Source organism: Rhinatrema bivittatum, chromosome 1 (genome assembly GCF_901001135.1).
Source record: "Rhinatrema bivittatum chromosome 1, aRhiBiv1.1, whole genome shotgun sequence".
NCBI lineage: Eukaryota > Metazoa > Chordata > Amphibia > Gymnophiona > Rhinatrematidae > Rhinatrema > Rhinatrema bivittatum.
Genome location: NC_042615.1, coordinates 330,752,844 through 330,780,155, shown reverse-complemented (window position 1 = coordinate 330,780,155; position 27,312 = coordinate 330,752,844). Strand labels below are relative to the sequence as shown.

Below are 27,312 nucleotides of genomic sequence, written 5' to 3'. Positions count from 1 at the left end.
CTCTCTTCGGCCTCCTCTCTGCTTCTTTTCTTTTTTTTTTCTCTTGTAATTCATTTGTCCATATTGGGTTTTTTGACCATTTGTCCCCCTTAAGTCAGTGTTTCCCCCCCCCCCCCCTTTTTTTTTTCCTCTCTCCCTTCATCCCTCTGCAGGTAGCCAGCCGCCTGGGCTATGCCCTTCAGTGACCCACCAGCCTCCCCTTTATAGACACACGTTTACTTCACCTATTTTTTTTTTTTCTGATGCAAACCACTGCCTGCACCGTGGCCACACGCACTGTTCCCACTCAGCAGCCCGAAAGCCATCCTGGCACTTCTTCAGCTGGTAATAATGACTGACGTGGTACTATTACCAGTCTCTCCTTCATCAATAATCATACATAACAGGAGAGAGGTATATACTCTATAGTCAACAAAAAGCTAATGTATAACAAATCTCAACAATATTTATTATAAAACATGTATAAAGTACCCAAAATACAGTACAATATCAATAGACACAATTTACAACACTGTTATTTTGTATATTTTGATTGTGATATATCAATACTTGCAATATACAAAATCATGATACACAATATTCAAAATACTTATATCACTTATATATGTTATACATTTCACTCACATACCCATGATTGCCCCGATAGAGACGTCTGTAGGGTAGGTTGGTTTTGTCGGTGCAGTTTTGAGTGCTGTTTAACATTCATGCGATAGATATATCAGTGGTTCCTTGTCTTTTGGAATTATAGTTGGAAGCGCTGTTCTTTACATTTTATGGCTGGAAATGGCGAACACACACGTTCTGTATTGACGTAAAGTTATGAGGTATCCCTGAAGAAGTCCTGTTGGGTGAAACAAGGACCCTTTGGATCTTGACATCTTGAAATTAAGCCGCATTTTGGTATAGTTGTGGATATTTTATCATAGAGTTTTTCGGGGTACAAGATAGTGGGAATAACAGCGTGCTGTTGGATTTGTTTTGAAGACAACCAATACTGAAGTTCGTGGTTGAGTTTATTGCAGCAGTTTCCAACATTTCTTAGTGTTTAAAAAAAAATGTTTTTGGGTGGACTTACAAACATTACGCCATTTCTAAAATTGGGTGAATGTGGAATTATTGTTGATTGGGGGAACAATGTGTAGTTTGATTGGTGTGGTATGAGTGTTATATTTTATTGTTATGCATGTGCATTCAATAAGAATGTAATTAATGACATATTTGCAATTATGGGTGTGTGAATGAAATGTATAACATATGTGAAATAAGTATTTAAATATTGTGTATCATGATTTTTGCATGATGGGCCTCTCCTTCGGTCGCCGGCGCGCTCTCCTTCTTTGGCCGCCAGCTGGTTAGGCTCCACCGGCGGCCCGTGCCCTCTTCTGCAGCCGCCGACCCATCTCGCTGGGTGTGCCGCCCCGAGCAAATACACAGTACGCACACCCGGTCGGGCCGGGCCTGGTGATAAGTGCTCTTGTCACTGTTCTCTATCAACCCCTGCTATCCTCTTCCATTACTTTTTTTGCATCTCTGGTCTCAACATTTTTTTTACTTTTTGATGGTACAGTTTCCCTTCACCCTCCCCAGCCATTGACCCAGGTCCACTTGCTGTCATTTCTGATCAGGGGAGATTTGAAGTTAAGATACTCTGGGGGGGGAGGGGTGTCTTCATTCCTATATGCTCTTATTTCCCCCTCCCTTTTTCATGTGCTCTGTGATTCAGGGTAATGATGTGAGATTCAGATCTGATGGTCTCCGATTAAGGACTCTGAGTTGGGAGTAGGAGGCAAGATCTCTGAAATCTACCGTGATCCAGCAGCCAGAGAGGAGAAGAGTCTGAGTGATCTGCAGACAAGCTGCTGCTTTTCTGCACCTAAACAATGGCGGTTGTAGGTGCCGACTGCGTTGCTTTTGTTTTCTTCTTCTTTTTTTTGTTACACAGTGATGTTGAATGCCACCTGCTGCAAGCATGCAAGGCAGAGGCGTTATTACTAGGCTCAGCCCCCATGCACACTCACTCTCTCCCCTTGGGGTTTTGATAGTTTTAAATTGAACAGCGCTGATCGGCTCCCTCCCCTTCTACCATCCCAGAGAGAGTGATCACGCTAGTGTAACAAAGATCCTGTCGGCCTTATGGCATTCATCTCCTCTCTCATATCACTTGCGCTTGGCCGAGCGCACCGTTTAGCCCCCATTTGGCAGCGCGTTTTAGACGCGCTATTATTACCCCTTATACTGTAAGGGGTAATAGTGCATGGAAAACGCGAAACTAATAGTGCTCATCACATGCAAACGCATGTTGATGAGCCTATTAGTTATTACCATGGAATACTGAAAGTAAAATGTGTGGCCAAGGGCAGGCGTTAACTTGAAAGCACCAGGAAAAGTGTACAGAAAAGCAGAAAAAAACTGCTTTTCTGTACACCCATTGATTTAATATCATAATGGTATTAAGTCGGAGGCACCAAAAAAAAAAAAATCTGCCTGTTGGTCGAAGGGTTCGAAAACAGATGCTCAGTTTTGCCGGCGTCCGATTTCCGATCCCCTGCCTATCAGCAGGTTCGAAAACAAGACGCCGGTAAAATTGAGCATCGGTTGTCGGACCCTCTGACAGCCACCGCTTCTGCTGATGATGAGGTGCTAGGGACTCGCTAGTTTCCCTAGCGCCTCCTTATTAGCCCGCGGCCTAATTTGAATACAAAATCGCGCGCCCAGGAGAGGGGCCGGCTTGGAGCATCGGCTCTTCCACGCTGGCCTCCCCCCCCCCCCCCCCCCCCCCCCCCCCCCCCCCCGGCAGGATACCTTTTTAAGCAGGAAGCCTGCTGGAGTAGGAGGTGGGGCTGCTGCGGGGGTTGTGATCACATGCGGGCATTCGGTGCTGCTGCTGCCTCCTTTTGTGCCCGCACCTCTCACCTGAAGAATGGCGTGTTAAACCTATCAAAAGCTAGTCTTCAGGTCAGACATTAAGTTAGTCCAATAAAAGATATGGTCTTATTCATTTTTTGTTGTTGTTTTGACCCTTATTTCCGAGAAGATCCCTTGCAGTTAGTAAGCTAAAGAGTGCTGTTCTTGAGGGTTGCCACTGCAATAGAATAGGACTGGACAATTGTTCTTTTCATCTCCAATCTTTTTTTTCTTTTCAATTTTCTCCCACCTAGATTTTTGGCAGAAATTGTCCTTTTGCCCAGGTCAGTGGTGGCCAACCTGTGGCTCTTCCTTTTCTTTTCTTTTTTTTTTGTTTAATGGGCAAAATATCAGATCTTTGTCTCTTGGCCCCCTGGCAACTTAAGGCTCTGCTCTGAGCCCTTGTCATTTGCAGAGCTGCTTTCTCCCTGCTCCAGTCCCTCCCTCCCAGTCCGCACAGCGGCTGCTGATTTGCTACAGAGACAGGAGGGAGGGGCTGGAGCAGAAAGCGGTCTCTTCGCCCCCCCCCCCCCCCCCATGCTCTCCCTTCCTGTCTCTAAACAGGATAGAGGGATTGAGAGAGACTAATGGCATAGGGGAAGGATGTGGGACCCCCTCCTCATACCTTCCCTTGAAAAGCTGAGCTCTTTTGCTATCATGCATTCTGTTTCTTTGCTTCTTGTTGTGTGGAAGGTTGGCCACCCCTGCCCTAGGATATATTTATGGAGATCTCCTCCTACCTGAAATAATTTTCCCAGGCTCTCCTCCTACCTGAAATAATTTTCCCAGGCTCTCCGCCTTTGTACTAGGCCAGGATGGTTTGGTTGGGTTGTGACCGCCTGCATACAGCAGGCTGTATTATTTTCCCTTCTGTCATCCTCTCTTTATTCCTTTTATACTTTTTTTGCTGCTCTGGCTTCCTATCCACTTGAGCAGAACCTTGTTGCTGTCTGGTCGATGCGTCGTTGACATTGCATCATAATGTCGGGTTGGTCCATGTACTGCAGGGTGAGTCGTCACTGGAGGGCTCTTTCTGCTTAAACCCCCGCTCCCTTTAGACTCTGTTTTGATATTGGTCCATCACACAGGGTTGTAAGTTAGGCTGATCCTTGCACATTTGCTTGATTGGGTTGGGGAGGTAGAGGGTATTGTGATGACTGATGAGGTCATGGCTCCGCTGCCTACCCAATAAAATTTGCACAATTAGGGATTACTTGAGTTTTTCATAAGCATAGTAAAACTTGTGGGGGTGGTTTTGTTTTTTTACTTTTAGCTTTTAATTAGCAAGGTAGATACATTCTGTTAGGATGTTAGAAGGTGTATAATTGGGACATGTTCTCAATTTATTTATTTATTTTTTTAGCTGTTGACAGCTATTATTTGGCTGAGATTTGATTTTAGGTCCTTTTTTTAAATTTCCTTTTATATTTTGGTGCTATCGTCTCTTATGGATATTTTGTTATATTTTTTATGTAATTGTGACATTTTTAATGTTTTTTTTTTTGTTTTTTTTTATAAACCTGCCCAAGAGTCCTATGTGAAAGGGTGTGTTATGAATGCAAAATGTTAGGAAGCACATTGGCAATTATGTAGCACAAAAAAATACAAGTGTGTTTTTTTTTTTTTTCTTCTTTCCTTTTTGATGATCTAGTTGGCCTCATGAAGGTTCTGCATACACTGATGCTTGGATATGTAATTGATTTAATTTCAGTAAGTCTATTTACAGATTGGTAAATTGCATGACTTGTATGTTTGAATTATTTGAAGGTAGATAGCCACACTGCCTCCTTTAGGTCACAAGCAGTGATATGGTGTGATGTCAGTTTTCAGGCAAAATGCATTTTCTATGTGTCACTTAGCAGGTATGGCCTTTGGGATGCTTCTGTAAACTTGAGGAATGTCAGCCCCCTAGATCTTAAAACATTTTTAGGTAAAAGATGGATTTTAATTGCACCTTGTTCTCAGGGCCAGTGCAAGGGTATTAGATGCCCTAGACACCCTTCCCCAACCCCTTCCAGCTTTAAGAGCATCCCTTTCTCTCTTTCCCCATCCCTACCCAGAATGTGCTGAGAAAGTGGTGGGGAGAGTTTCACCAGATCAGCTCTGAGAGCATGGCTGGTGGTTTCAGAGCTGCTGCGAATCCAAAAATCGAGCCAGGTTACAGTATCAATGATAGCCAGGGGGGGAGTACGTGGGCAAGCTCCCGGTTGCTATGGCAAGGCTTGGGTCCCCGATCAGTGCTAGCCTGGTCCAGTTCTGCTGCTGCAGCTGCCTCCTCCAAACCTGTGGTGCTCTAGGCATCCACTAGCCCTGCTTACTATGAAATCTGCATTCTTGGTGTCTTAGCTTGTTTAAATTCTCCTCTTATATTTCTTTTTTGGAACGTGCTTATCCATTTTTTTGAATGTGTAACTCTTGCAATGAACTTTTTCCATATCCTGACTTTTTTTTTTCCCCTGAAGTCCTGCTTCTTTGTATATATTGAGAACATTTGCTCTGACCATGCTGGGCACCAGGGGCTTACCTGCGTGCAAGCATCTGTCCTTGTTTCTCCAACCTTTTCAAGCCCAAGGCACACCTACATTAACAAAAATTGCTGAGTGGCGCGCCAGCCTGAGAGGGCTCGTGTAGCCAAAAGAAGAGCTAGAGAAACACTGGAAGGCCCCACTGGTGTGACTGCCAGAGCTCCTCTACTGCTGCTGCTGCTCCCAGTACCCAGCATGCTCAGAGCACATCTTCTTCCCATCTCACTCAGCCTGGGGGAAGGGGCAGATGAGATGCTGTGTGCACTGCACAAAGGGGGGATCCCAGCTGTCTGTGCCCTGGAACCTGCCCATTAATTACCACACTCCGGGAGGACTCCTGCTCTAGCTAGGAATGAGAGTAGTGCATGATTGCACACGTTCTCAGGAAGGAGTTCCTACATGTTAAAGAGCCACTTTTGAGGTGTGGGGTTTTTTTTGGGGTTTTTTTTTCCCTCCCGCTAAAAGCAAAGCCCAGATGCTGGCCTGGATCTGAGCATCAGTCAGTGGTGACTTCCATGGCACACTGGTGGGCCAATGCAATATTTGTGTGTGAAAAAACTGGTCCAAATTATTGAGCGCCCGTCCTCCTCTCCTGGGCACATGATGCAGTTAGCTAATGAGCTGCAGCATTAAAAAGCAGGCGCTAGGGAATATTCAGCTTTCCTAGCTCCTCCTTGGCATCGGGCGCCCAGGAGAAATGGCTGTGGGCCATTAGGTTAGGAAAACGGATGCTCTAAAATTGGGCGTCTGTTTTGCTAATCTAACTCCCATCAAGACTTTTTTTTTTTTTTTACATGTTGCTGCTTTCTGTTGTTCCTCTGACTTAATATCACGATGACATTAAGTTGGAGGAACCACAGAAAAGCAGTGTTTTCTGCTTCTCTGTCCAGGCTTTGGGGTACCTCAAGACTTAACGCCAGCTGCAGGACTGGCGTTTAATTATTGAGGGTTAAAATGTGCGCGTCGGGCGCATGCTTATTTTTTTACATCGGGGGGGGGTGGGGTGGGGTACTAGCTTAATAGCCTCACCGACGTGATACACTTACATGTGATGAGCGCTATTAGCTACACACAGGTTTGGATGTGTGTGTTGGACGTACTGATCCCCTTATTGCATCAGGAGTTAGGGACGCGCGTCCAACCGCAGGTTAACCTGTGCGTTAGCCTGACTGCGCGATATTACATCGGCCTGAAGGTGAGAAGCACTAACGAAGTGTTCTCAGCAGTTTCTCAGTTTTGTAACTAATTCAGTTGACACTTTTTTTTTTTTTTTTTAAATTTTGTGTGACATGGCCTGATTTTATCTCATGTCCGATGCAGATAATGGGGAAACTGCTTCCTCCTGAAAATAAACTCTGATACATTTCACCAAGTAATTTGGAATCTTGTTTTTTTTTAAACTCCAGGAAAAAGAAGGCTACATAACTTACTGACACATCCAGGCTATATGATCCATTCCAGGAGGAAAAAATGTTATGCTGGGGCCATTCTGCTTTTGGCCAGCTGGGACTGGGACACGACTTTCTTACAATTGTGACCGAGCCACAGACATGCAGGCTCTTTCAAGGGAGACTCGTCAAGGAAGTGGCCTGCGGAAGGAGTCATTCGGCTTTCCTCCTGGAAGATGGGGAGGTCTACACTTGTGGGCTGAACAGCAAGGGACAACTTGGCCATGACCATGAAGGACTGGAACCAGGTACAGCCACGCCTAGGGGTAGATTTGAATACGTGCGTGCGCTTCCCGGCACGCTCACATGGACACGCCAGTTTTATGACGTGCGCAGCAGCACATGCATGTTATAAAATCATTGGCCGCACACATAAAGGGGGGGGGGGTGGATTATGCAATGTTCATGCGGTGACACATCGCGGCCTTCCCCTTCCCCTCTCCTCCCCAACCCCAACCCCTAAATCCATGGGGGGTTTTTTGTTACATTTCTTGAGCAACTTACTTCAGCTCCTGAGCTGCCATCAAAGTGAACAATGGCGCCCTCCCGGCCCACTCCTTGGAAGAGGCCTGGCTCCTGTGCGCGTAAGTTACGTGCATAGCCAGGTCCCTTCTAAAATGCGCGCAAGGCCCAGCCACTCGCATAACCCTTGTTTTCCTCGTGCACACCTTTTTTTTAAAAAAATCGACCCCTTGTTTTAGAAGGCTTGGGTTGGAGGGAGACCAATGATTAACAATGTTGGTATCTCTTGCTGCTGTCTCTGGTAACAATCTGGGGGAAGTCGGATGATAAAAACCCTCCCAGTTGCTTTGCTGTCCCAGTGGAAGAATTACTTCCGTGATCTCCAAAAGTGGATCCGTACCTGGAATCTAAGCAGATCTTAAAATTGTTTATTTACTTGGCAGCTTCTGCCTGCTCAGTGGTGACTTCTGCTTCAGTAACCCCCAGGAGCACAGCGAGTCTTAATTCATAGGCTAGCATCAGGGGTTTTTTTTTCTTATGATTTTCTCTTATTTTTCTCTTATGCATCAACCTGGCCATCTCTGCAACAGTCTTCCGCTGATAAGCGTGGATCCATGGCTTCCTCCACCCAATACAAAGAAGCTCTTGGGTGTTGCTGTCCGAGCAACAACTATGACTCCTTCCATCTCCACAGTCCTGGAAGGCTCCACCCAACTCAAAGTTTACGAGTCCGAGCTCTTCCTGGATGGGAAGTGGTCTTTGTTAATTTGAGCAAGATGTTGGAATTCCCCTACAGCAGGACATAGATGGGCTCTGTATTATTGCCTCAGGATGGGAGTGGCAAAGAGTTCGCCAGAATTGGGGAGGGGAGGATCCCCTGTCTTAGGGATGGGGGAGGAGGCTTTGTAGACTTGCAGAAAAAGGCCCGAGCACTTTGGGTGTAGCACAGCTTTATTTCAGAACTCCAAGGGCTTTCGTGGCACAGGCTGAGGGGCGTTACCATTGTATGTTCAACTCCTAGCCAAGGGACCATTGTGTGATTACCCCCTAATCCTGCACAGAGAAGCCTCTGACCGGGTACACTTGTGTAATTTAAATTTTTTTTTCCTATATGTAATGGCATGTGTATCCAGTCACATAGGCAAGCTCAGCAGCCAAGTAGGTGAGAAAAAGAGCAATGCAGGGTGTGCCCAAGTTCAGCCCAGAGAAAAGCAGCTTTTGAAAACGTTTTCATAGTTGGCAGGCAGATTTCCATGGGGCCTGGAGGAGACCGCAGGGAGAAAAGTGAGAGGGCTGTACAGGGATGAATAAGAGGGAATGGGAGAGTGAGAGGGCTTATTTGGGGCTACAGCACTTTGGAGTAGAAGAGGGTGTAATGTGGGGAAGACAGGAAAGTGAGGGATCTGTACCAAAAAGACAGAAGAATGAGAGCGCTGGAAGGAGAATAGTGGGACGAGAGGTATAGTATAAAATGAGTGCATTTCCACTCTTGTGGGTAAACCATGGAGGGATTTTTTTAAAGAGAAATTTGCAAAGCAGTCAAATTTAAAAAGGTCTCGTGGGTTTCCCCGAGGAATAGTTCTGGGAAGTGGGAGGGTCCAGAGCTCCAAGGCTAAAAGGAGGCAAGCTTGGATGTGAATGCACGTCTAAGAAGACAGCCAATGCCTAGAAGCTGGAAACCACATGTTTCAGGACGGTATCCAAGGTCATTACTAGTATGAAGCAATGTCCAGCTGGAGGAATTATCCAGGACATATTTAAACTCTTTGCCCAACAGGGAGTAATGTGTATAAGACTATTTTCCACCGTGAATCAATACCTCACCCTAGAATGGACTCCACTCCTTTCAGTGAAGCCTATAATGATTGTTGGCACCAAGGTATGAGGAAACTCCTAGCCAAGGGACCTAGTAAAGTTGTGGTCCATCACTGGAACAATACAAGGAAAATTTGTCCAAGAACCACTGTAGATACATCGGAAGCACCTGTTTGTAAGAGACACTGGCATGTATACCAGCCTAGTAATAAGGCACCGCAGGTCTGGAGAGAGAAAAGAGTGACCAGACCTAGCAGGACCAGAGAAATGCTCTACTTACCTCAGGAACTTCATGTGGTGTAAGAAGTGGGATACATCATCTACAGATGGCAATATTGCACAAGATGAATCGGTGCAGACAAATGATGTGCCTGTTCTGAAAGGACTGTGTTGAGAGGACCTAGGGTCAAACTCCTGGAATTGGGAAGGAGAAAAAATGGCTATACATACATTTATTTTTAGTTCTTCCTTAGTATTTACTTTTCATTCCTGGCTGTCAGGGAGCTGGAGAGGAAAGGAATTGACTGATAGAGACCTAGCAGGTTCCAAACAGATATGCTCCTTATCCAGGGAACTTTTAGTATGTGAAGTAAGATAGTGCAGTAGCAAGTTCTTACTTCCTTCTGTGACAATCTGGTGCATTATGGATGGGTGGTAATGAGACCATACTATAAATGTCCTGTTCTCTCGCTCTCTCAAAGCTTTAGTTTTACCACTCTCTGTATAAAAGAAACACCTTCCACTGGAGCTGATGAAATCTTTTCTCTCTAGTCTGCGAAGGTTTCGGCTTGTTAAGTCACTTGCTGTATGAGTGAACACCTGCCCCTGCAAGATCTGTGTTTTTAATGCTTACTAACTTCTCTACATCCCCTCTTCTCCCCACCATGGAGTGTTAGAGAGTCCTGCAATTGTACAGCAGCTCTAGGATGGACTCAGCAATGGGTGTGGTTAGAGGCCTGCTCTCTACCTGAGAATCATTTAAAAAAAAAAAAAAAAAAAGTTAGCTTTTCTGGATAAAAGACCCCCTAATTCCAGTACCATTGGTCAGATGGGAATCTGAAGGAAAACTGTGAAAATGAAAACCAAAGAGCATTCTAAGGAAGTTAAAGATAAAGTTATAGAATGCACAAGATAGGAAAAGGCTACAAAATAATATCAAAGTGCTTAGTTATCCCAGTGCGTCATACCACCCGGACACTAGACAAGGCCGTTCCTCAAAATTCAGCATCAGAGCAAGAAGGGGACTTGTGAGGGAAGCTGCAGAGAGGCCAACAATTACTCTGAAGGAGCTACAGAATTCAGTGGCTGAGACGAGTGGAGCTGCACCAGTCAACCATAATCAAGAGCTCTGCAAACAACTGGCCTGCATGGGAGGGTGGCTAGAAAGAAGCCATTACTTAAGAAAACCTACATCAAAGCATGTCTGGAGTTTGCCAAAAAGAATCAGAGTGACCCAGCTAAAATGTGGGGATATGGTTTTGTGGTCAGATGAGACGACAATGGAGCTTTTGGGCCAAAATTCAAAACGTTATGTGTAGCAGGAACCTAACATTAATCATTCCTCAGCAAACACCATCCCAGCAGTAAAGTATGGGGGTGGCAGCATCATGTCATGGGGATGCCTTTCCTCAGCGGGGACTGGGCCTCTTGTTAAAATTGAAGGACAGATGGATGGTGCAACATAGGGGCAGATTTATTTATTTAGACACTTTTATAAACCATCGTTCCATATAAAGGTTTACAAAATTAACATTCATATTATAAATCAACAAATGATTACAGTTTAAGGGGGGTAGTATTCATAGACAGGAATTAATATAAATCACATGGGATGTTCAAATACATATTAACTAAAGATCTAAGAAATAAGGCGAGTAGTATGGACAATTAATCTGATAAGTTTTCACATGATGATCAGTACATTGTATTGAGATTCTTACAGTCTCTCGTTAGATGAAATTAATACCTCATTTAAAATCTCTTGTCCTTGTTTAAGGCAGTTCTCTGTATTCTGATGTTTTTTAAGTTAGGTTATAAGTATTTTTGAATAGCCATGTTTCTAGTTCACGAATAAATCTCTCTGGTATCATATGTAACTTCTCAGCTAGAGAGTTCCAAAGCTTTGGTCCCGCTATGGAAAATACATGATCTCTTCCTTGCGTCAGATGTGTACTTTGTATTGTAGGAACAGTCAATGGACTTTATTTTGAGATCTTAGTGTTCCCTGAGGTGTGTATGTTGTATTGTCATGCCTATCAGACTCATGTTACTGGAGTGAATGATGTGGAGTATTAACGTTAATATTTTATAACAGATTCGGCAGCTAGTGTAGTTAAATCAGTAAGGGTGTGATGTGATCAGATTTCCTTGTTCCTAATAAAACTCTTGCAGAGGCATTTTGTAGTAATTGTAATGGTTTTAAGAGAAATGTGGGACGACAGAGTAATAGGGAGTTACTGTAGTCTAGGTTTGAGAGAAGTAGAGTTTGTAATACAATCTTGGAAGTCTTCTAAGGTGGTTAAAGGTTTCAGCTGATGTAATATTCGTAACTTGGCATAGTCAGCATTAATTTTTTGATGTGTTTTTTTTATTGTCATGTTTTCATCTAGCTGGATACCTAAATCATGTACTTGATCTGAGGGAATAATTTTGGAAATTACCCAGGATAAGAGCCTGAAGTCTAACTATAGAAGCATTTCTGTTTAACCAAATAATTTCTCTCTTTTTGGGGATTAATGTTAGTTTAAATTGGGAGAGTTCATGTTGCATTGCTTTTATATGGGTTGAGTGTCGATGCAGTATTTTCAAATGATTTGGAGAATGCAATGTAAAACTGTGTGTCAGCATACAGGAAGAAGGTAATTCATAAATCAGCCATTAATTTATTTACACAATGGGAGCATATAAATATTGAATAGTGTTTCTGAGAGGGCTGAACCTCGAGGGATAACCTGTATCAATATGGAAAAGTATCAGATATGTGATTGCCCAGTTTGACTTGGAATGTTCTCGATATTGCTCAGCTGATGGCACAACAGGGTATGATCCACAGTGTCAAAGGCGGCAGTTAAATCGATTAGCACAAGAAGGAAAATTTCTTCAGCATCACACCTTTGTAGAACAGAGTCCATTAATGAGAGGCATAAAGTCTCAGCTTAATGATGTTTCCTAAATCCAAATTGGTTTGGGAAGAGAATATTGTGGTCTTCCAAATGACTTACAAATTGATAGCACTGCTTTTAAAAGTATTTTTGAGAGAGAGAGGACATATTGGATGATAGTTGTCCCAATTGGCGATTCAGCCATTGTTGTTTTATAGGATTGGTTTAATCGCAGCTTGAATTAGCTCGTATGGAACAGATCCTTTTGATGGAGAATGATTAATTAAGGTTGCAGTTGTCGGAGCGATAACACTGTGTACTTGCTTTAAGGAACTGGCTGAGATTGGGTCACGTGGGTGATTAGCAGGATTACTTTTTGTAATGATTTAACTAATTTCAAGATTAAGTTACTCTGTTGAATGTGGTCCATTTATCCAGGCCATGTGATTCTGCAGGTGCTTTTGTTGGAGAGCAGGTAGGAAACGGAGTCTTCAGCTTAATGATTTTTATCTAATAAAGATATTGGGTATTCATTGCATGCATCTTTTGAGAAGTTTTTCTTTCTCGAGATGGAAGATGACCAGTGTTCCTTCTATGCCTGTAAGGTAGCACAAATGTCCAACAGCTGAGATAAGTCAGGAAACTGCTCCTGCTGCCTAGTATAAGCAAATCATGTCTTCAAAATTCTTCAGTGCACCTGTTGCCAGCTTCTCACAAGCAATTTAAAGTCCACATACTGAGCAATCCAATTCTTCTTAAATACTGCTTCTTGCTTGTTTAGCAAGGTGCTATATCTTGCTGCCAGTATTTCAAGTTTGTCTGATCCAAATGAGAAATTCTTCAAATTTTCAGAAGCAGTGAAAGAATCTTTACTTAACAGACCATTCACAGAGTTCATCATCAGGAAATCTACTGCTAAGTGATCACAAACCGGTTCTATAAAATGAACTATGGCAGTAGTGTCAACAGGAGATCGATTAAGTTATAGACTTCTTCTGTGAAGTGAATGGTTTCCCCAAGATATTGTGATCAAAGTTAAATTACTTTTGCTTGGTAAACTGGAACGCCTCTACAGTTGTTAGGTTACATCTCTGAAGATGTTGACACAGTTCTGCCAGTTCTCTTAGGACTTCATTCAAAATAGTGATGGCAACTTGATACTCTGGTTTGGTCAACTTATCTAAGCAACATTTGTGGATAGGGTCATTGTTTTCTTGAATTTGTTCTCTGCAGTACTGACTTAACATACTCACAGAGAAATCTCTAAAAAGCTACCTGACTTCATTTAATGGCCTGAAGAATGAAACTAACTCATATATTCTGCTGCCTTGCAAAGTTCCTCAAACTTTGATTTCTTCACAGAAGACAGACTGAAAATAGTATAGGCTGTTCGTATTAGGGTCTCAATGTCTTTCATTAAAGAGACATGTTTCCTTGCATCATCCATTCCTACATCCTCTCTATGTGCCACACAGTGCTGCTCAAGCAAATGTGGAATAGATCATCGAAGTATTACAGGGACACCATTATATTTTCCAAGCATTACAGAAACCCCTTCTGATGTAAATATTACCATTTTGCCCCAAGTCAAGCTTGTTCTCTTGGTAGAATTGTGTAATGGCTGCTACAATATTATACTGGTACATTATGTCAGCTTCAGCATCCCAGCAAACATAGTACAGTATGATGTCTCCTCTGCTTTACTAAATTTGACATAAAGAATTAACATTTTGCTCATGGAAATGTCTGTACTTTCATCAATTATGAGAGTGTGGAAAGATGATCTGCGCCAATCTTTTCACATTTTCTTTTGTATCAGAGTTTATGCGTTCCATAAATTAAAAAGCATAATTTTTGCTTCTCCAAGTTTCCAGAATTTTAAAATATTTCGCAATGGGATTATGGACCTCCTGAACTGAGAACATCGAGGAATTTAATTTTATGGCAAAGAGGACATCGATTTAGAATCTTGACTTCATCACCGTCGGCTGGTTTTCTTTCACACAATTCAGTTCCGTTCTCTCTGTCTTCATGGGTTTCACTTAACAAGGTCCTAATTGTTCCCAGACGCTGACTGGGAACAATCCACAGATTTTATATGAACTTTCCTAAGCAAATGTTTTAAATAGTCCTGTTTCAATTCATCCCATTGCTTTCCAAAAGCCAAATCATACTGGGCATTTGTTCGATTGCAGATGGCGCAGACAACTTCACAGTTCTCAGGATTGTACTTAAAAATATCGCCTATAATTGTGCGCTGCTTACTGGATGAATCTGGCATGTCAGCTTGTATATATTCTAGCAGCCATTCTTCCTTAAATCTTAAGCAGACCTCCTTCGACCGTTTTATCGTTTTTTTGCTTTCTTCAAAACCACATTTCGACACTTTACTAGCAGTAGGTATCGCTTTACAGAAAAAGTAACGATCGACTTTCCTCACTTTGCAAATTGCCATGAAAAGAACAGGAAACAAGACAATAGGTGATGTTTTTACCACTTTGCCAGTTGCACTTTTATAGCTTTCATAGCACTATCATAGAGGTATTACAATCTGAATGCAGACCTTATAAAAATTTGTTACGTGAACAAAATAATATATATAACTTTTTTTTTTTTTTTTTTTAATGGCAGGTTAAAACGTTTGCACGGCAGGAGTCTTTCTTTTGCATGGCCGCGCAATTGCACAGCTTAGAAGGAACGTTGAAGATGATGGGTCCTTTAATTAGATGTTTAACAATCCCCAAGAACAATTTAGAAATAAATAATATCCCATGAATCCGTTTTAGCATAGTGATCTTTTTTTGCTTTATTAGTTTGTGCATGGTATTTTGTTAGGAGAGAGCTGTATTTTCCGAGGGTTTCAGTAGATGGGCATTTCCACCATTATTTCTCAAAATTTCTAAGGGTCTGTTTCAAGTGTCTTAAATCATCATTGTACTAGGGTTTAGAGCAGGGTTGTCCAACTCCGGTCCTTGAGGGCCACAAACCGGTCTGGTTTTTAGGATATCTCTAATGAACATAGATGAGACAGATCTGAATACAATAGATGCAGTGCATGCAAATTTATCTCATGCATATTCATTAGGGTTACTCTGAAAATCAGATCGTTTTGCGGCCCTCTAGGACTGGAGTTGGACACCCATGGTTTAGAGGTTTTCCTTTCTTTTATTAATAGTTTTTGTCTGGACTGTACTGAGGTTTTTAGCTATTTCATTGACAATCTGATCCCAGGAATCTAATGCTGAAGAGGCATTAGCTTGATTCTAATTCATGGAGCTTATTTTCCATTGATTCTGCAAGTACCTCCATGTCTGTCTTCTTCCTGAAGGTAAAACTTTGGTTATTATCTATATTTTTATGTTTTGGGTTGAGGAAGGTTATTTACACTTTTATTAATTGGTGATCAGACCAGGGTAATACAGTGTGGGAAGTATTGATTAGACAGTCTAGAACGTGAGTAGCTTTTGAAACAAATTGGGACAATCCTAAAGCCTCCATTGTCTTTAAAAACATTTCACAGGTTACTGTTCTAGGTGTTTTATCTAGATGCAGGTTAAAGTCTCCTACAATTAAGGTAGAGTCAGGGGATGGAATCACCTTAGCGAATAATTCAGTCAGTGGCGAGTAATCTTTTTGTACTATTCCTGGGGGACAATAGACCAGAGTTATGTTTAGTTGTACTGATTTTAGAATTGCCACCTCATAGGGATGGTTAATCTCTACTTTGTAGGGTATTAGCTTAGGTTGTTTTTTGTTTTGTTTTTTTTTATTTACAAATTATTAATAAGCCCCCACCTTTTCGTTTCGGTCTAGAAAAATGAAATACATCATAGTTAGGAAGTGAAATTTGGTTTAAGAGCGCATTATCTTTGTCATTCAGCCAGGTTTCAGAAATGCAAAAGATGGGATTTAAATCCTCTAGCAGGTTATTAATCAGAGGGATGATTTTTTTTTTTTTTTTAAGTACGAGGAGACAACCTGCTTCAGTCTGCTATAAACTAAAACTTGGGAGAAAGTTCACCTTTCAGCAGGACAATGATCTTAAACACACAGCCAAAACAACACAGGAGTGGTTGAACAGCAAAAAGGTGAATGTTCTGCAATGGCCAAATCAAAGTCCAAATCTCAATCCAACTGAGAATCTGTGGCACTATTTGAAAACTGCAGTCCATAAGCATCATTCAACCAACCTGGAACAAATCTGCCAGAAAGAATGGGCAAAATCACTCCCATACAGTGTGCAAAGCTGGTAGAAACTTAGCCCCAACAGCCAAAGTTCTTATTGCAGCAAAAGGTGCTTCTACCAAGCACCAGTCTGAAGCAGCATTTTTCCATTTCCCATTTTATTTTACAAAAACTACAGAGAAATAATGAATTGCGATTTTGAAAATTTATTTTAAGAGCCTACTGGTTTGCAGTAAACAAATTGTCTGGAGCAATCTGTGTCATTTGTAATCCACACAGATCTGTTGACTTTTTTTTTTTTTTTTAGGGGCTTGAATACTTTTGCAACTCCACTGTGTGTGTGTGTGTAATTTTTTTTTTTTTTTTAAATTATGTGCACTATCTGCAGTTTCTGGTGCTATCTTGTAGGTAGGTGTAAGACTCCTGATGCGTGGATTTTTATTGTTTTGTTTTTTTTAATTGGTACACAAGTCTTGTGTTCTGGAGCTTCAGGCTTCCTCTCCTCCCCTGAGAACTCTTCTGATTCCCCTTAACTTTTTTTTTTTTTCTTTCTTTCTGCGTTTCAGTGCATGTGGGAGCCTTGGCAGAGGAGCACATCATCCATGTGGCCTGTGGAGAATCTCACAGCCTGGCACTCAATGACCAGGGGCAGCTCTTTTCCTGGGGTGTTGGAAACGATGGACAGCTGGGCCTGACTACCACAGAGGGCTCAATTTCAGTGCCCAGGTAAGGGCATGCACCCGCCTCACGGTCTTTTTTTTTTTTTTTTTATTTAAGTAATTTCCTAATCTTTTTGTATCTAATCTTGGTAAGAGACGGCAGGAGTGGAATTTTCAGTCTGATGTTCTCCCTTAAACTCTTATTCCTTCCCCACCCGCCAATTGGTCAGGAAAACTTATTATAGTACACATCTTTTTACAGCATGCATACATCTTGCCATGATCCCTTTTGAGAGAGTCTTTGAAATAGCTGCTGTTTGTAGTTGCTTTTTGGTGGGATGCAAGAACTGAGCTGCCGGATCTTTTTTTTTTTTTTTTTTGTACTGCTCTTTGGTATAGGGAAAGATGGTAAACCTGTCTTTCCTCAAAGTTTGTAATATTGGGAATTGTTTGACTAAATCCATAGCCAGCTTCTGGTAATTTGTGTTGAGGGTTGATGGGCTATGCCCATAATTGGAGGAGGTAGTACGGATTAATCTTGTTTTCTGAACTTTTTAATGTTGCTGTTGTGAAGGGGGATGAATGATGGCCTTTGATTTATTGTCAGAATGTTTGATGAAATAAAGGGCCTAGAATCATTGAGCTTTTTATGTATGAGATGCGATTTTACTTTTGAATGCGTTAAACAGAAAGGACCATCCAATCTGTCCAGCAAGCTTATAGTAGTATCTGCTATGCCGTGCCGTGTTGGTTACCCCATGCTTATCAGTTTCCCACACCATAAAAGTCAGGACCCTCATTGGTTGCTGTTTGAATCCAATTTCCCATTATGTCTTGCCGTTGAAGCAGAGAGCAATGATGGAGTAATGCATCAACAGTATCAAGGCTTATTAGTTAAGGGTAGTAACCGCCACACCAGCAAATTACATCCATGCACTTTTTTCTTCATTTCCATCCTTTAGCCCTTAAAGATCCACATGTTTTGAATTCTTTCACTGTTTTGGTTTTCACCACCTCCTCTGGAAGGGCATTCCAGGCATCCACCACCCTCTCTGTGAAGAAATATTTCCTGATGATGGTTCTGAGATGTCCTCCCTGGAGTTTCATTTCGTGACCCCCCTTACTTCTGCTGATTTCTTTCCAATGACGATTGTACATCATTAAAACCTTTCAGGTATCTGAAGGTCTGTGTCTTATCTCCCCTGCATCTCCTCTCTTCCATGGTATACAAATTCATATCCTTTAGTCTCTCCTCATAGGTTTTCTGATACTGACACCACACTATTTTGGTATTCTTCTCTGGACCGCTCCATCCTGTCTATCTCTTTTGACATAAGGGCTCCAGAACTAAACACAGTACCCCAGCTGAGGCCTCACCAAGAATCTGTACAATGGTATCACCACCTCCATTTTCTTACTGGTTATTCCTCTCTTTATGCAGCCCAGCATTTCTGGCTTTAGCTATCGCCTTGTCGCATTGCTTTGCCATCTTCAGATCACCAGAGACTATCGCCCCAAGATTCCGCTCTTGGTCTGTGCACATCAGTCTTTCCCACCCCATCAAATACAGCTCTTTTGGATGACTGCATCCCCAGATGCATTTCTTGGCATTGAATCCCAGCTGTCAAATCTTTGATCACTCTTCAAGTTTTCATAAATAACTTTTCATTCTCGCTACTCGTTCAGGTGTGTTCACTCTGCAGATCTTGGTATCATCTGCAAATAAACTTTACCTTATATCCCTTCCGCAATGTCACTGATAAAGATATTGAACAGAACCGGTCCCAATATCAACCCCCGAGGCACTCCACTTAACACAGTTCTCTCTTCAGAGTATGTTCCATTTATCATTCACTCCGAAGCTTCTCATTTTGTTCACAAGCCTCCTATGTGGGACAGTTCAAAAAATTTGCTGAAATCCAAGGAGATGACGTTAAGTGCTCTTCCTCTATCCAATTCGCTTGTTACCCATTCAAAAAAATCAATCTGATTTGTCTGACAGGACCTTCCTCTAGTGAATCCATGCTGCCTTGGGTCCAGCAACTTACTGGATTGTAGATAGTTCAGTATCCTTTCTTTCAGCAGCATCTCCATTAATTTTCCCACCACCGTGGTGAGGCTAACTGGCCTATGGTTTCCAGCCTCCTCTCTGCTACCACTTTTATGAAGCAGGACTGCAACCGCTCTTCTCCAGTCTTGTGGCACCAGTCCTGTTTCCAGTGATCTATTGACCCAGTATGGCATGTTCTTATGTTATGTTACCAGGATTGAGGTGCCTAATGATTTAGAAGCCAGAATAAGGCTCACATACACGATAGCTGAACGCATCGTATGAAGGCACTCTCAATCCACATCCTTTATATAACAAGTCTTGTATTTATTGTATTATGTTACCAGGATATCCATTTCTCCTTCCTGAGCAAGAGTCACTTTATTTTTAGGAAGATAATACGATTTAGATAAGAGGAACTTTAACTTCATCAAAAGCTAATATTTCACAAATATACTTCTTAAATAATTCTCTAGGTGAGAGCAATCTAGAAATAGGAAAATTTAAAAATTGTAGGTTACATGATCTCATTTCATTTTTTAACACATTGATCTGATAATGAAGAATAAGTTTATCCTTAAAGGATATGCAAGCAACTTGCAAAGAAGTAAACTGAGAATTAATTGTAGGAATTGAACCCTTAACACTTTTTAAATCCTATTATCTTGATCTTCCATATTAGCTCTTGATTCTGTTGAGAAGATATGAATCTGGGACATAGAACTAGATTTTTTTCCACATTGGCAATCAATTTCCAGACATCCAGAAGAGTAACATTAACTGGTTCTTCAATTCCTTCAACCATTCCTCTCAAAGAAGGAATTATTGAAGGAAGAGGAGCAGATGAGGGGTTAACACCCGAAGCCAACAGTGGTGAAGAACTAGGCTTCGCCTGATTTCCCATCCCAACGAGCTCTAGAGCCTGATGAGATTGAAAGGCTACCACTGGAGTGTCAGATATGTTCTTTAAATACAGTCAAATCATCGGAAAAAGACACTACAGCAGGTTGAAGGTGTGGCTGAGTTGGACCAAGACTTAAAGATATTCCAAAGGTCGAATTCTCACCCAAGCAGTCTCTATTGAATGTCTCACCAACACGAGTAATGTGGTCATCCATAGGTCCATGTATTGTAGGAACAGGAGAGGAGGTCCAGGCTTTAGATTTTCTTTTCCTCCCCATTTTGCACCCAGGGGTGCGCCCCTTTGGCACGCGGCTTCGGCTGCACTCCGCAGGACCCTGAAATTTAAGCTGTTCTGGGCGCTCCTAGATGACATCACTCGGGCCCAATTGTGGGGAGCCTCACCACCTCTCTCGAGGCGTTGGCATCGGCAAAAGATGTCAATTCAGCCCACAGAGCTCTCCACCACACAGGATCTTTCCTCTCCTCCCCCCGTTTCCTGTCTTTTAGCCAGTTTGTAATCCATGAAAGGACATCGTTACCTATCCTGTGACTTCTTACTTTTCCTAGAAGCCTCTCATAAGGAACTTTGTCAAATGCCTTCTGAAAATCCAAGTACACTACATCTACCGTTTTATCCACATGTTTATTAAGTCCTTCAAAAAACTGAAGCAGATTTGTGAGGCAGGACTTGCCCTGGGTAAAGCCATGCTGACTTTGTTCCCTTAAACCATGTCTTTCTATATGTTCTGTGATTTTGATCTTTAGAACACTTTCCAATATTTTTCCTGGCACTGAAGTCAAGCTAACCGGTCTGTAGTTTCCCGGATCGCCCCTGGAGCCCTTTTTAAATATTGGGGTTACATAAGCCACCCTCCAGTCTTCAGGTACAATGGATGATTTTAATGATAAGTTACAAATTTTTACTAATAGGTCTGAAATTTCATTTTTGAGTTCCTTCTGAACTGGGGTGTATACCACCCGGTCCAGGTGATTTACTACTCTTCAGTTTATCAGTCAGGCCTACCACATCTTCTAGGTTTACCGTGCTGTGCTTGAGGTGGGGCCTGGAGTTTAACCCCCACCCCTGGAATGCCTCCATTTATCCGAATAAGTTTTAGCTGGATAATGACTTACTTGAACTATGGGGACATACTGTCCAGTTAAATCCCAAGCATAGCCAGACAATCCGTTTTGAATATTGAGCTCTGTTTCATGTTCATCATCTTCCGCCCCCGTGCCCCCCCCCCCCCCCCCTGAGTCCACTCTCTTTGGAGCAGTTATTGAGCTGAGACATGTCCTTTTGATGAAAAGTCTCCAAGGAGATGGATCCTGTCCCCATCCCTCAACACCACTCTTTGGAAAATAGGTTTCCCTTCCCCTGGAAGCTGAAAATACCACCTCTTCTGTACTCCCCCTCCCCCCCTTTATTAGGAGATCTGAAGAGGGTATCCTGCACCACTCGCTGGGACCATGCTTTGGAACCAGGCAGATTTTTCTGCCTGAGAGATGTCAGTTTGCCTGTCACAGTGGACAAAGAATAGTGTTGTACAGGGTCTTGAGTTCAGTTTATGGGCCTCTTCCTCCAGCTGGAAGGAGAGGGGAAGGTGCCTTGCATGTTCCACAACGGCGATGCCCAACAATACTGTTTTATCGGGCTCTGGAAAGAGATGACAGTGTGACCCTTAGCTGGTCTGTTGCAGCAACTTCTAGGCCGCAGCTGTGGAGAGGCATAGCCAGAATAAATGGTCTGCGGGGCCATAGCTGGGAAGGCTTTCCATCCCCACAAGCACTGCACGTAAGTAAGGTCAGGCAGTGTCCATTTTGGGTGGAGATCTAGGAGACCAGTGAACCTTTTTTATTTTTTTCTGGCAGTGCTGTGCATACTGCTCCATAGGACCAGGGAATGGGGCTCGAGGCTCGTGTTTGTCAGGACCATCTGGGATTCGGGTGCATTTGAAGAAGTAATGCCTTTGGGGCCCTGTGGGAGTGGGAGGACATCTGCCTGCTGGCCAGCACAACCTTGACCAGAAGGGAAGAACCCTGCTGGGTTTCATTCTGTCATCTTCCTCAGTCAGTTGGAAGCTTGGGTTTGGGATCGTGTCCTTCCAGGAATGGAGTGGGTGGAAAAGGGGAAGGGGGGAGAAGCATCAGAACAGCCTTTCTTCCACAATAACAATCTTATACACTTTTTTTCTGCTTCAGGTTGATAAAGAAACTGAATCAGCAGAGAGTCCTGCAAGTTTCCTGTGGCAGCTGGCACTGCTTGGCTCTTGCAGATGGTACGGCAAGATTGTGTTGCAGTGCTTATTGTACGAGCTGTGGAACTGTAGGCGGGGGGGTGGTCTCATGTTTTGGCGGCGTTCATTGCTCATGAATTTGGAGGGGGTGGGATGTTAATCGCTCTGTCAAGAGTCTGTGTTCAGAGACCCAGGGGTGGGTCATGGGAAACCTGGGTTTGGCTGGCCAGATGACACGCCATTCTTTTTATGCTTTAAGTTTCTGAAGGGTTGTAGCTTCTCAATAGATGGATATTTTAAAATCCGAATTGAATTTGTTACAAAATGTTGCATTATATATAATTGCTGTCAAACTGAAGCCCCAGAAAATCTATTGCCAAAATGCATTCCGCTCTGCAGGCCACTTAAAATGTTTTTTTTGGCTGCACATTTGCACAGGTGGCTTTGGGGGGGGGGGGGGGGGAACAACCTTTGCTCGCTCTCATTCCTCAGCCCTGCCAGCTACTGTGAGTGTCGCAGAGCCCTACAGTTTTGCCCAGTGGCTGGGACTGGCATTGCATGCCAGAATAGCGGGGTTTCCTCCTGGCTGGCGAAGGGCATGCAAACACAAGCAGCTGGTAGGGTGGATGGCAGTCGGACGAAGAGAGGGAAGAGCCTAGGAGGAATGCAGTGGCATTAGTTTCAGATGGCCCACCGCCTACCTTCCTCCTCCTCAAGCCTCTGCGGCCTTCATGGCTTTTATTTGCCCCTCCATGACAAGGGCTATGCACTGGGACAGTGATGGCAAAGTGGTTTGGTGGGGCAGTGTGGTCCTAAAATATTTAGGTTTCTTAATATTTTAGGATTGGCTTCCTAAATGAACAGCTACAAAAAAAAAAAAAATCATCCACCGCAGAATTTAAATGTCAGATGGCTGAATATTAGATATAATTGCTTCTGTAGTTAGAAAAGGCAATCTCGTAAATTGTTTTTGTAAAGAATAAGTTGATAGAAAAAAAGAAAATGCAATCTGTGATGTTACTGCCCGGAATCAGTTCACCTAAAAGCATTCGGGTGTCCTTTCCATGCAAAATAATGTGCAGTCTTAAGCTCACAAATCACATTGGGATGTATATTTTACAGAGCTGGGAAAGCAGATTCAAGCTGACAACCGTTCCTCGCTCTGTGTGTTCCGTTGCTCCTTTGCCTGTCCAGTATTGACTTCCTCTTTCTGGTTTCCCCCCCCCCCCCCCCACCCCCTTTTTTTTCCCCTGCAGATGGACAGTTCTTTTCTTGGGGTCAGAACAAGCACGGGCAGCTGGGCCTGGGCAAAGGATTTGACGCCCAGTTCAGCCCTCAGCGAGTGAGGTCCCTGGAGGGCATCCCCCTGGCTCAGGTCGCTGCAGGAGGGGCGCACAGCTTTGCCCTGTCTCTGTCGGGGGCTGTGTTTGGCTGGGGCAGGAACAGCATGGGCCAGCTGGGACTCGGCGATGAGCAAGGTAGGCAAGCATTTCGAGGGGAAGGATAGCGGGGCAGGCTTTGGTGGCCACGTTAGGATAATCGCGACCCCCCCCCCCCCGCCTGCAGACCTGTGGCGGGGATAAGATTGTGATATCTGTGCACTGGCGGGTAAGGTGTATGGTGCGAAATGGTAAAACGTCAGTGAGAGGGGCAGACGATTTAGAATACTGGGACTCTTGCTGCGAGTGCAAGGAATGGAGACACGAGCTCTGGTACTCTCGCTGGTGCCCCTTCCTGGCTTTGGTTCCCAGGCCTCTGTTTCACTCCCCAAGGCAGCCCCCCCCTGGAAGTGGGGGGAATGAGGGAGTTTCAGCCATTTCTGTATGTGTACTGGGTTAGAAAGAGAGCCAAGGACGGATGCTGGGGAGGCAGACCCGGACCCTGGGTGCCTGGGCGGCTGCATATGAAGGCTCATAGCACTGTTGCCCAGTAGCAGCCAGTTCCTATTCATACCCAGATCAGTCCAGACAGGGATGCAAGACCTCGCTTATCAGCAGATGGAGGCAGAGAACAAAAACTTTGAGGCGCTGCTACATATCCGAGAGCGCCACCTGCAGTCCCTCAGTATTTTCCTGTCTCCAGCAGATGGTAGAGGTGCAAACCTGCAGACTGAGTATATAAAAAAAAAAATATATATATATATATATTTATTTTTATTTTTATATACCGATGTTCCTGTATAAACAAAACACCGTCCTTAAGTTTTAACTTGTACACTCTATGGTAATATTATTTTACCGGCCTATCTTCCTTCCAGCTTGTTGCAAGCTTCCAAGTTCTCTCCCCTTGTTGATTGTAACTTTTTGACTTATTCCTACTTATTGTTATCTTTCGTTTACGTGAATTTGTTACTCTTGTTTTTCCCTTTGTTAAATTGTAAACCGATCTGATATGGTAAATTTACTATGAAGGTCGGTATAAAAAACTGTTTAAATAAATAAATAAATAAAATACATATCACACCGGTTTACAAGGAACTAAAACTGTCGCCTCGGGGGTGGAATACCTTGAAACAAATAACAATGGCTAACTTAAAGATAAATAAAAGACGTAATATAACTGAGATTTGGTGATACTCTGAAACATATATACAGGGGAGAAAGGGGACCGGGGACTATAATGTCATAGTATTCCTCGGGTCTTAGTTCTTAGTGAGACTAGAAAAATTTGGATTTGGAGCTCCCTGAGGTGTTAGGCTCCTTCATGGACCATCCCTCAGGTGGAGCCAGGTGACCGGGGGGGCTGGGAACCTCTGGCTGATTTAACCCGTTGGTGTCCGAAGGTGCTGATAGCCAGTGGACTGGCTCCCTTGCGACCTCTGAAGTCTCTGCCTGTGGCCTGTTGATCCCTGAAGGGGAAGTACCCTTGCTTGTTTTCATTTGTATTCAGTTTTGTTTAAAAAAAAAATTAAAAAAAAAAATTAGTGAGTTCACTGTTTTTTTTGTTAGAGCAGGAACTTGTCAGGCTTGACGGGCAGGGCGCCATTGACTGTGGTGCGGTTGGCACCAGCAGGATCAAGAGAGTGAGTGCCGTTTCCTGTTCTTCCTTCGCTTTGGAGGGCTGAAGGTTGTTTCCCCGAGCGCAGTTGGGCTCGTTTGGAGCACCACATGGCAGCCACAAGTGCAGCCTGTTTTTCATGCGCCATTTCTGCAGTTTGCAGCAGCGTGGCGCTGCGTGCACAGCAAGTGACCATGTGTGTGGTCAAACTGGCCCGCAAGCGGTGCTTGGTAGTCCTCTATTGCAAGCACGTGTTCAGTAGTGCCAAAGCCGCTTGTAGCTGAATGCAGGGGTTATGGTATGTGTTTGGCACACTTTAATGCGCTGTCCCTGTGCTCAGGCTGGGCCTTGGGAGTAGAGGGTCCTTCAGCAGGGTCAGCCATAGGGAAAAGGGCACTACGGTTGTCTGGGCCCATTGCTGCAGGCTCAGAAGGCTCTCAGAACACTGAGGAGCCCACGTGGGTTTGCAGGTGAGGGTCCACAAATTCCAGAGAGTCTGGGGAGTCTCCTCCCACTCTTTCATCGTTGGGAGAGTGCCCTGCAGGAGGTCAGGAGGGGGGAGCAGAGTCTAATGAGAGCCTGCTGGATCAGGGGATTGAAGATCTGAAAGATTTTTCTCTGGAGGTTGTTTTTCTTATGCATAAGCCTTCCTGGCGAGAGAGGGCATGGGGAAAACGATCCCGGAAGGAGCAGCCACTTTGCGCTTCCAAAAAGCCTAAGAGGCCGTCTGGTGGTTCCGGAGATCTGTTACGCCAGCTCGGTCTGGTCTACGCAGGTGTGGAAGCTGATCCTGATGAGTCGGGAGATTCTGAGGATTTCCAGGAGGATTCACCGGCTCCGTGGGGAGCGGATCTGGAGGCAGATGTAGCCACAAATGCTGACCCAGAGGTTCACAAGGATGATCCAGATCTGGATGGTTTTCCAGTCTCTGAGGGAGATGATCCTTGAGTGTTCTATTTGTTTAAAAAGGAGGAGTTGCATCCCCTTATTCCCCAGATGTTGGAGGAACTTGGGGTTAAGGTGGCTCAGGAAGAGTCCGATAATGAGGGCGTGAATCTGGTCCTGGAAGGATTGCAGGGTCCCCCTAGTGCCTTTCCTTTGCCGAAGAAGATTCAGAAGTTAGTGAACAGAGAATGGGATTTTCCAGAACGGGCCTAAAGTTCAACAGGTTGTTGGCGAAGCTTTACCCTCTTATGGGGGATACCTTGGAGTTCCTGAGGGTCCCCAAGGTGAATGCTGCGGTATCACAGGTTACCAAAAAGATGATCATTCCGGTAGCCGATTCCACAGTGCTTAAGGATGCAGAGGACCGCAAGTTTGTGATTCAATTGAAGTGGATGTTTGAAGTTTCCGCTTTGAGTCTGTGGGCCACGATTTGTAGCAGTATGATGCAGAGGGAATGTTTGTGTTGGTTTCAGAAAGCCCAGGAGCAAACTGCGTCTGGAGATGCCAGTAGTCTGTATTCGTGGGCTGTGGTGGTCTATGTTGCAGATATCCTGTATGACTTGGTATGTACTTCGGCCAGGAGTATGGTCTCAGCGGTGGAGGCCCACAGACTTTTGTGGTTGCGCATCTGATGTGGCTGATGTGGTCCAAGGCTTAGTTGTCTAATATTCCTTTTAAGGAGAAACATCTTGGGGATGATTTGGACCAGCTGATGAAGACCCTGGGGGAGTCCAAAGGGAATACACTCCCTGAGGACAAGAGGAGCAGCAAGAAGATTCTTCCAGCGCAATCCTGTTTTCGAGATTCATGTTGGTTTTATTTGAACAAGAGTTCCGTGGGCTTAGGGACTAAGCCGTCGAGGGGACGACAGTAGTCCTTTTGAGATGCCCACGGTTCTTCCAGAGAGGTCACCGGTCAGGGGGTCAGTAGGGGGAGGAAGTCATTGCAATAAAGCCAGGGTCTCCCATTCCTCCGTAGAAGCAGTAGGGGGCAGATTGTCCAGCTTTTGAGGCATGGTCCAAGATTACCTTGGACTGTTGGGTTCTTGAAGTAGTGAGAGATTATGCCTTAGAATTTTTGC

The 27,312-nt window shown here is 43.8% G+C and overlaps 1 protein-coding gene across 5 annotated transcripts in view; it reads left to right on the top strand.

Annotated features, from left to right (window-relative positions):
- The window catches only part of LOC115089674 (probable E3 ubiquitin-protein ligase HERC3), a 189,277-nt gene that overhangs the window by 32,457 nt on the left and 129,508 nt on the right, over window positions 1-27,312 (top strand). For 4 of the 5 annotated variants that reach the window (XM_029597892.1, XM_029597861.1, XM_029597871.1 and 1 more), the window contains 4 exons: window positions 6,836-7,125; window positions 17,007-17,166; window positions 22,255-22,331; window positions 23,546-23,767. In XM_029597892.1, coding sequence (XP_029453752.1) covers window positions 6,900-7,125; window positions 17,007-17,166; window positions 22,255-22,331; window positions 23,546-23,767 — 685 coding nt within the window. In that variant the 5' untranslated portion in view covers window positions 6,836-6,899. Of the gene's footprint in view, window positions 1-4,555; window positions 4,615-6,835; window positions 7,126-17,006; window positions 17,167-22,254; window positions 22,332-23,545; window positions 23,768-27,312 lie in introns of all 5 variants that reach the window. The other variant, XM_029597878.1, reaches the window with a different exon arrangement.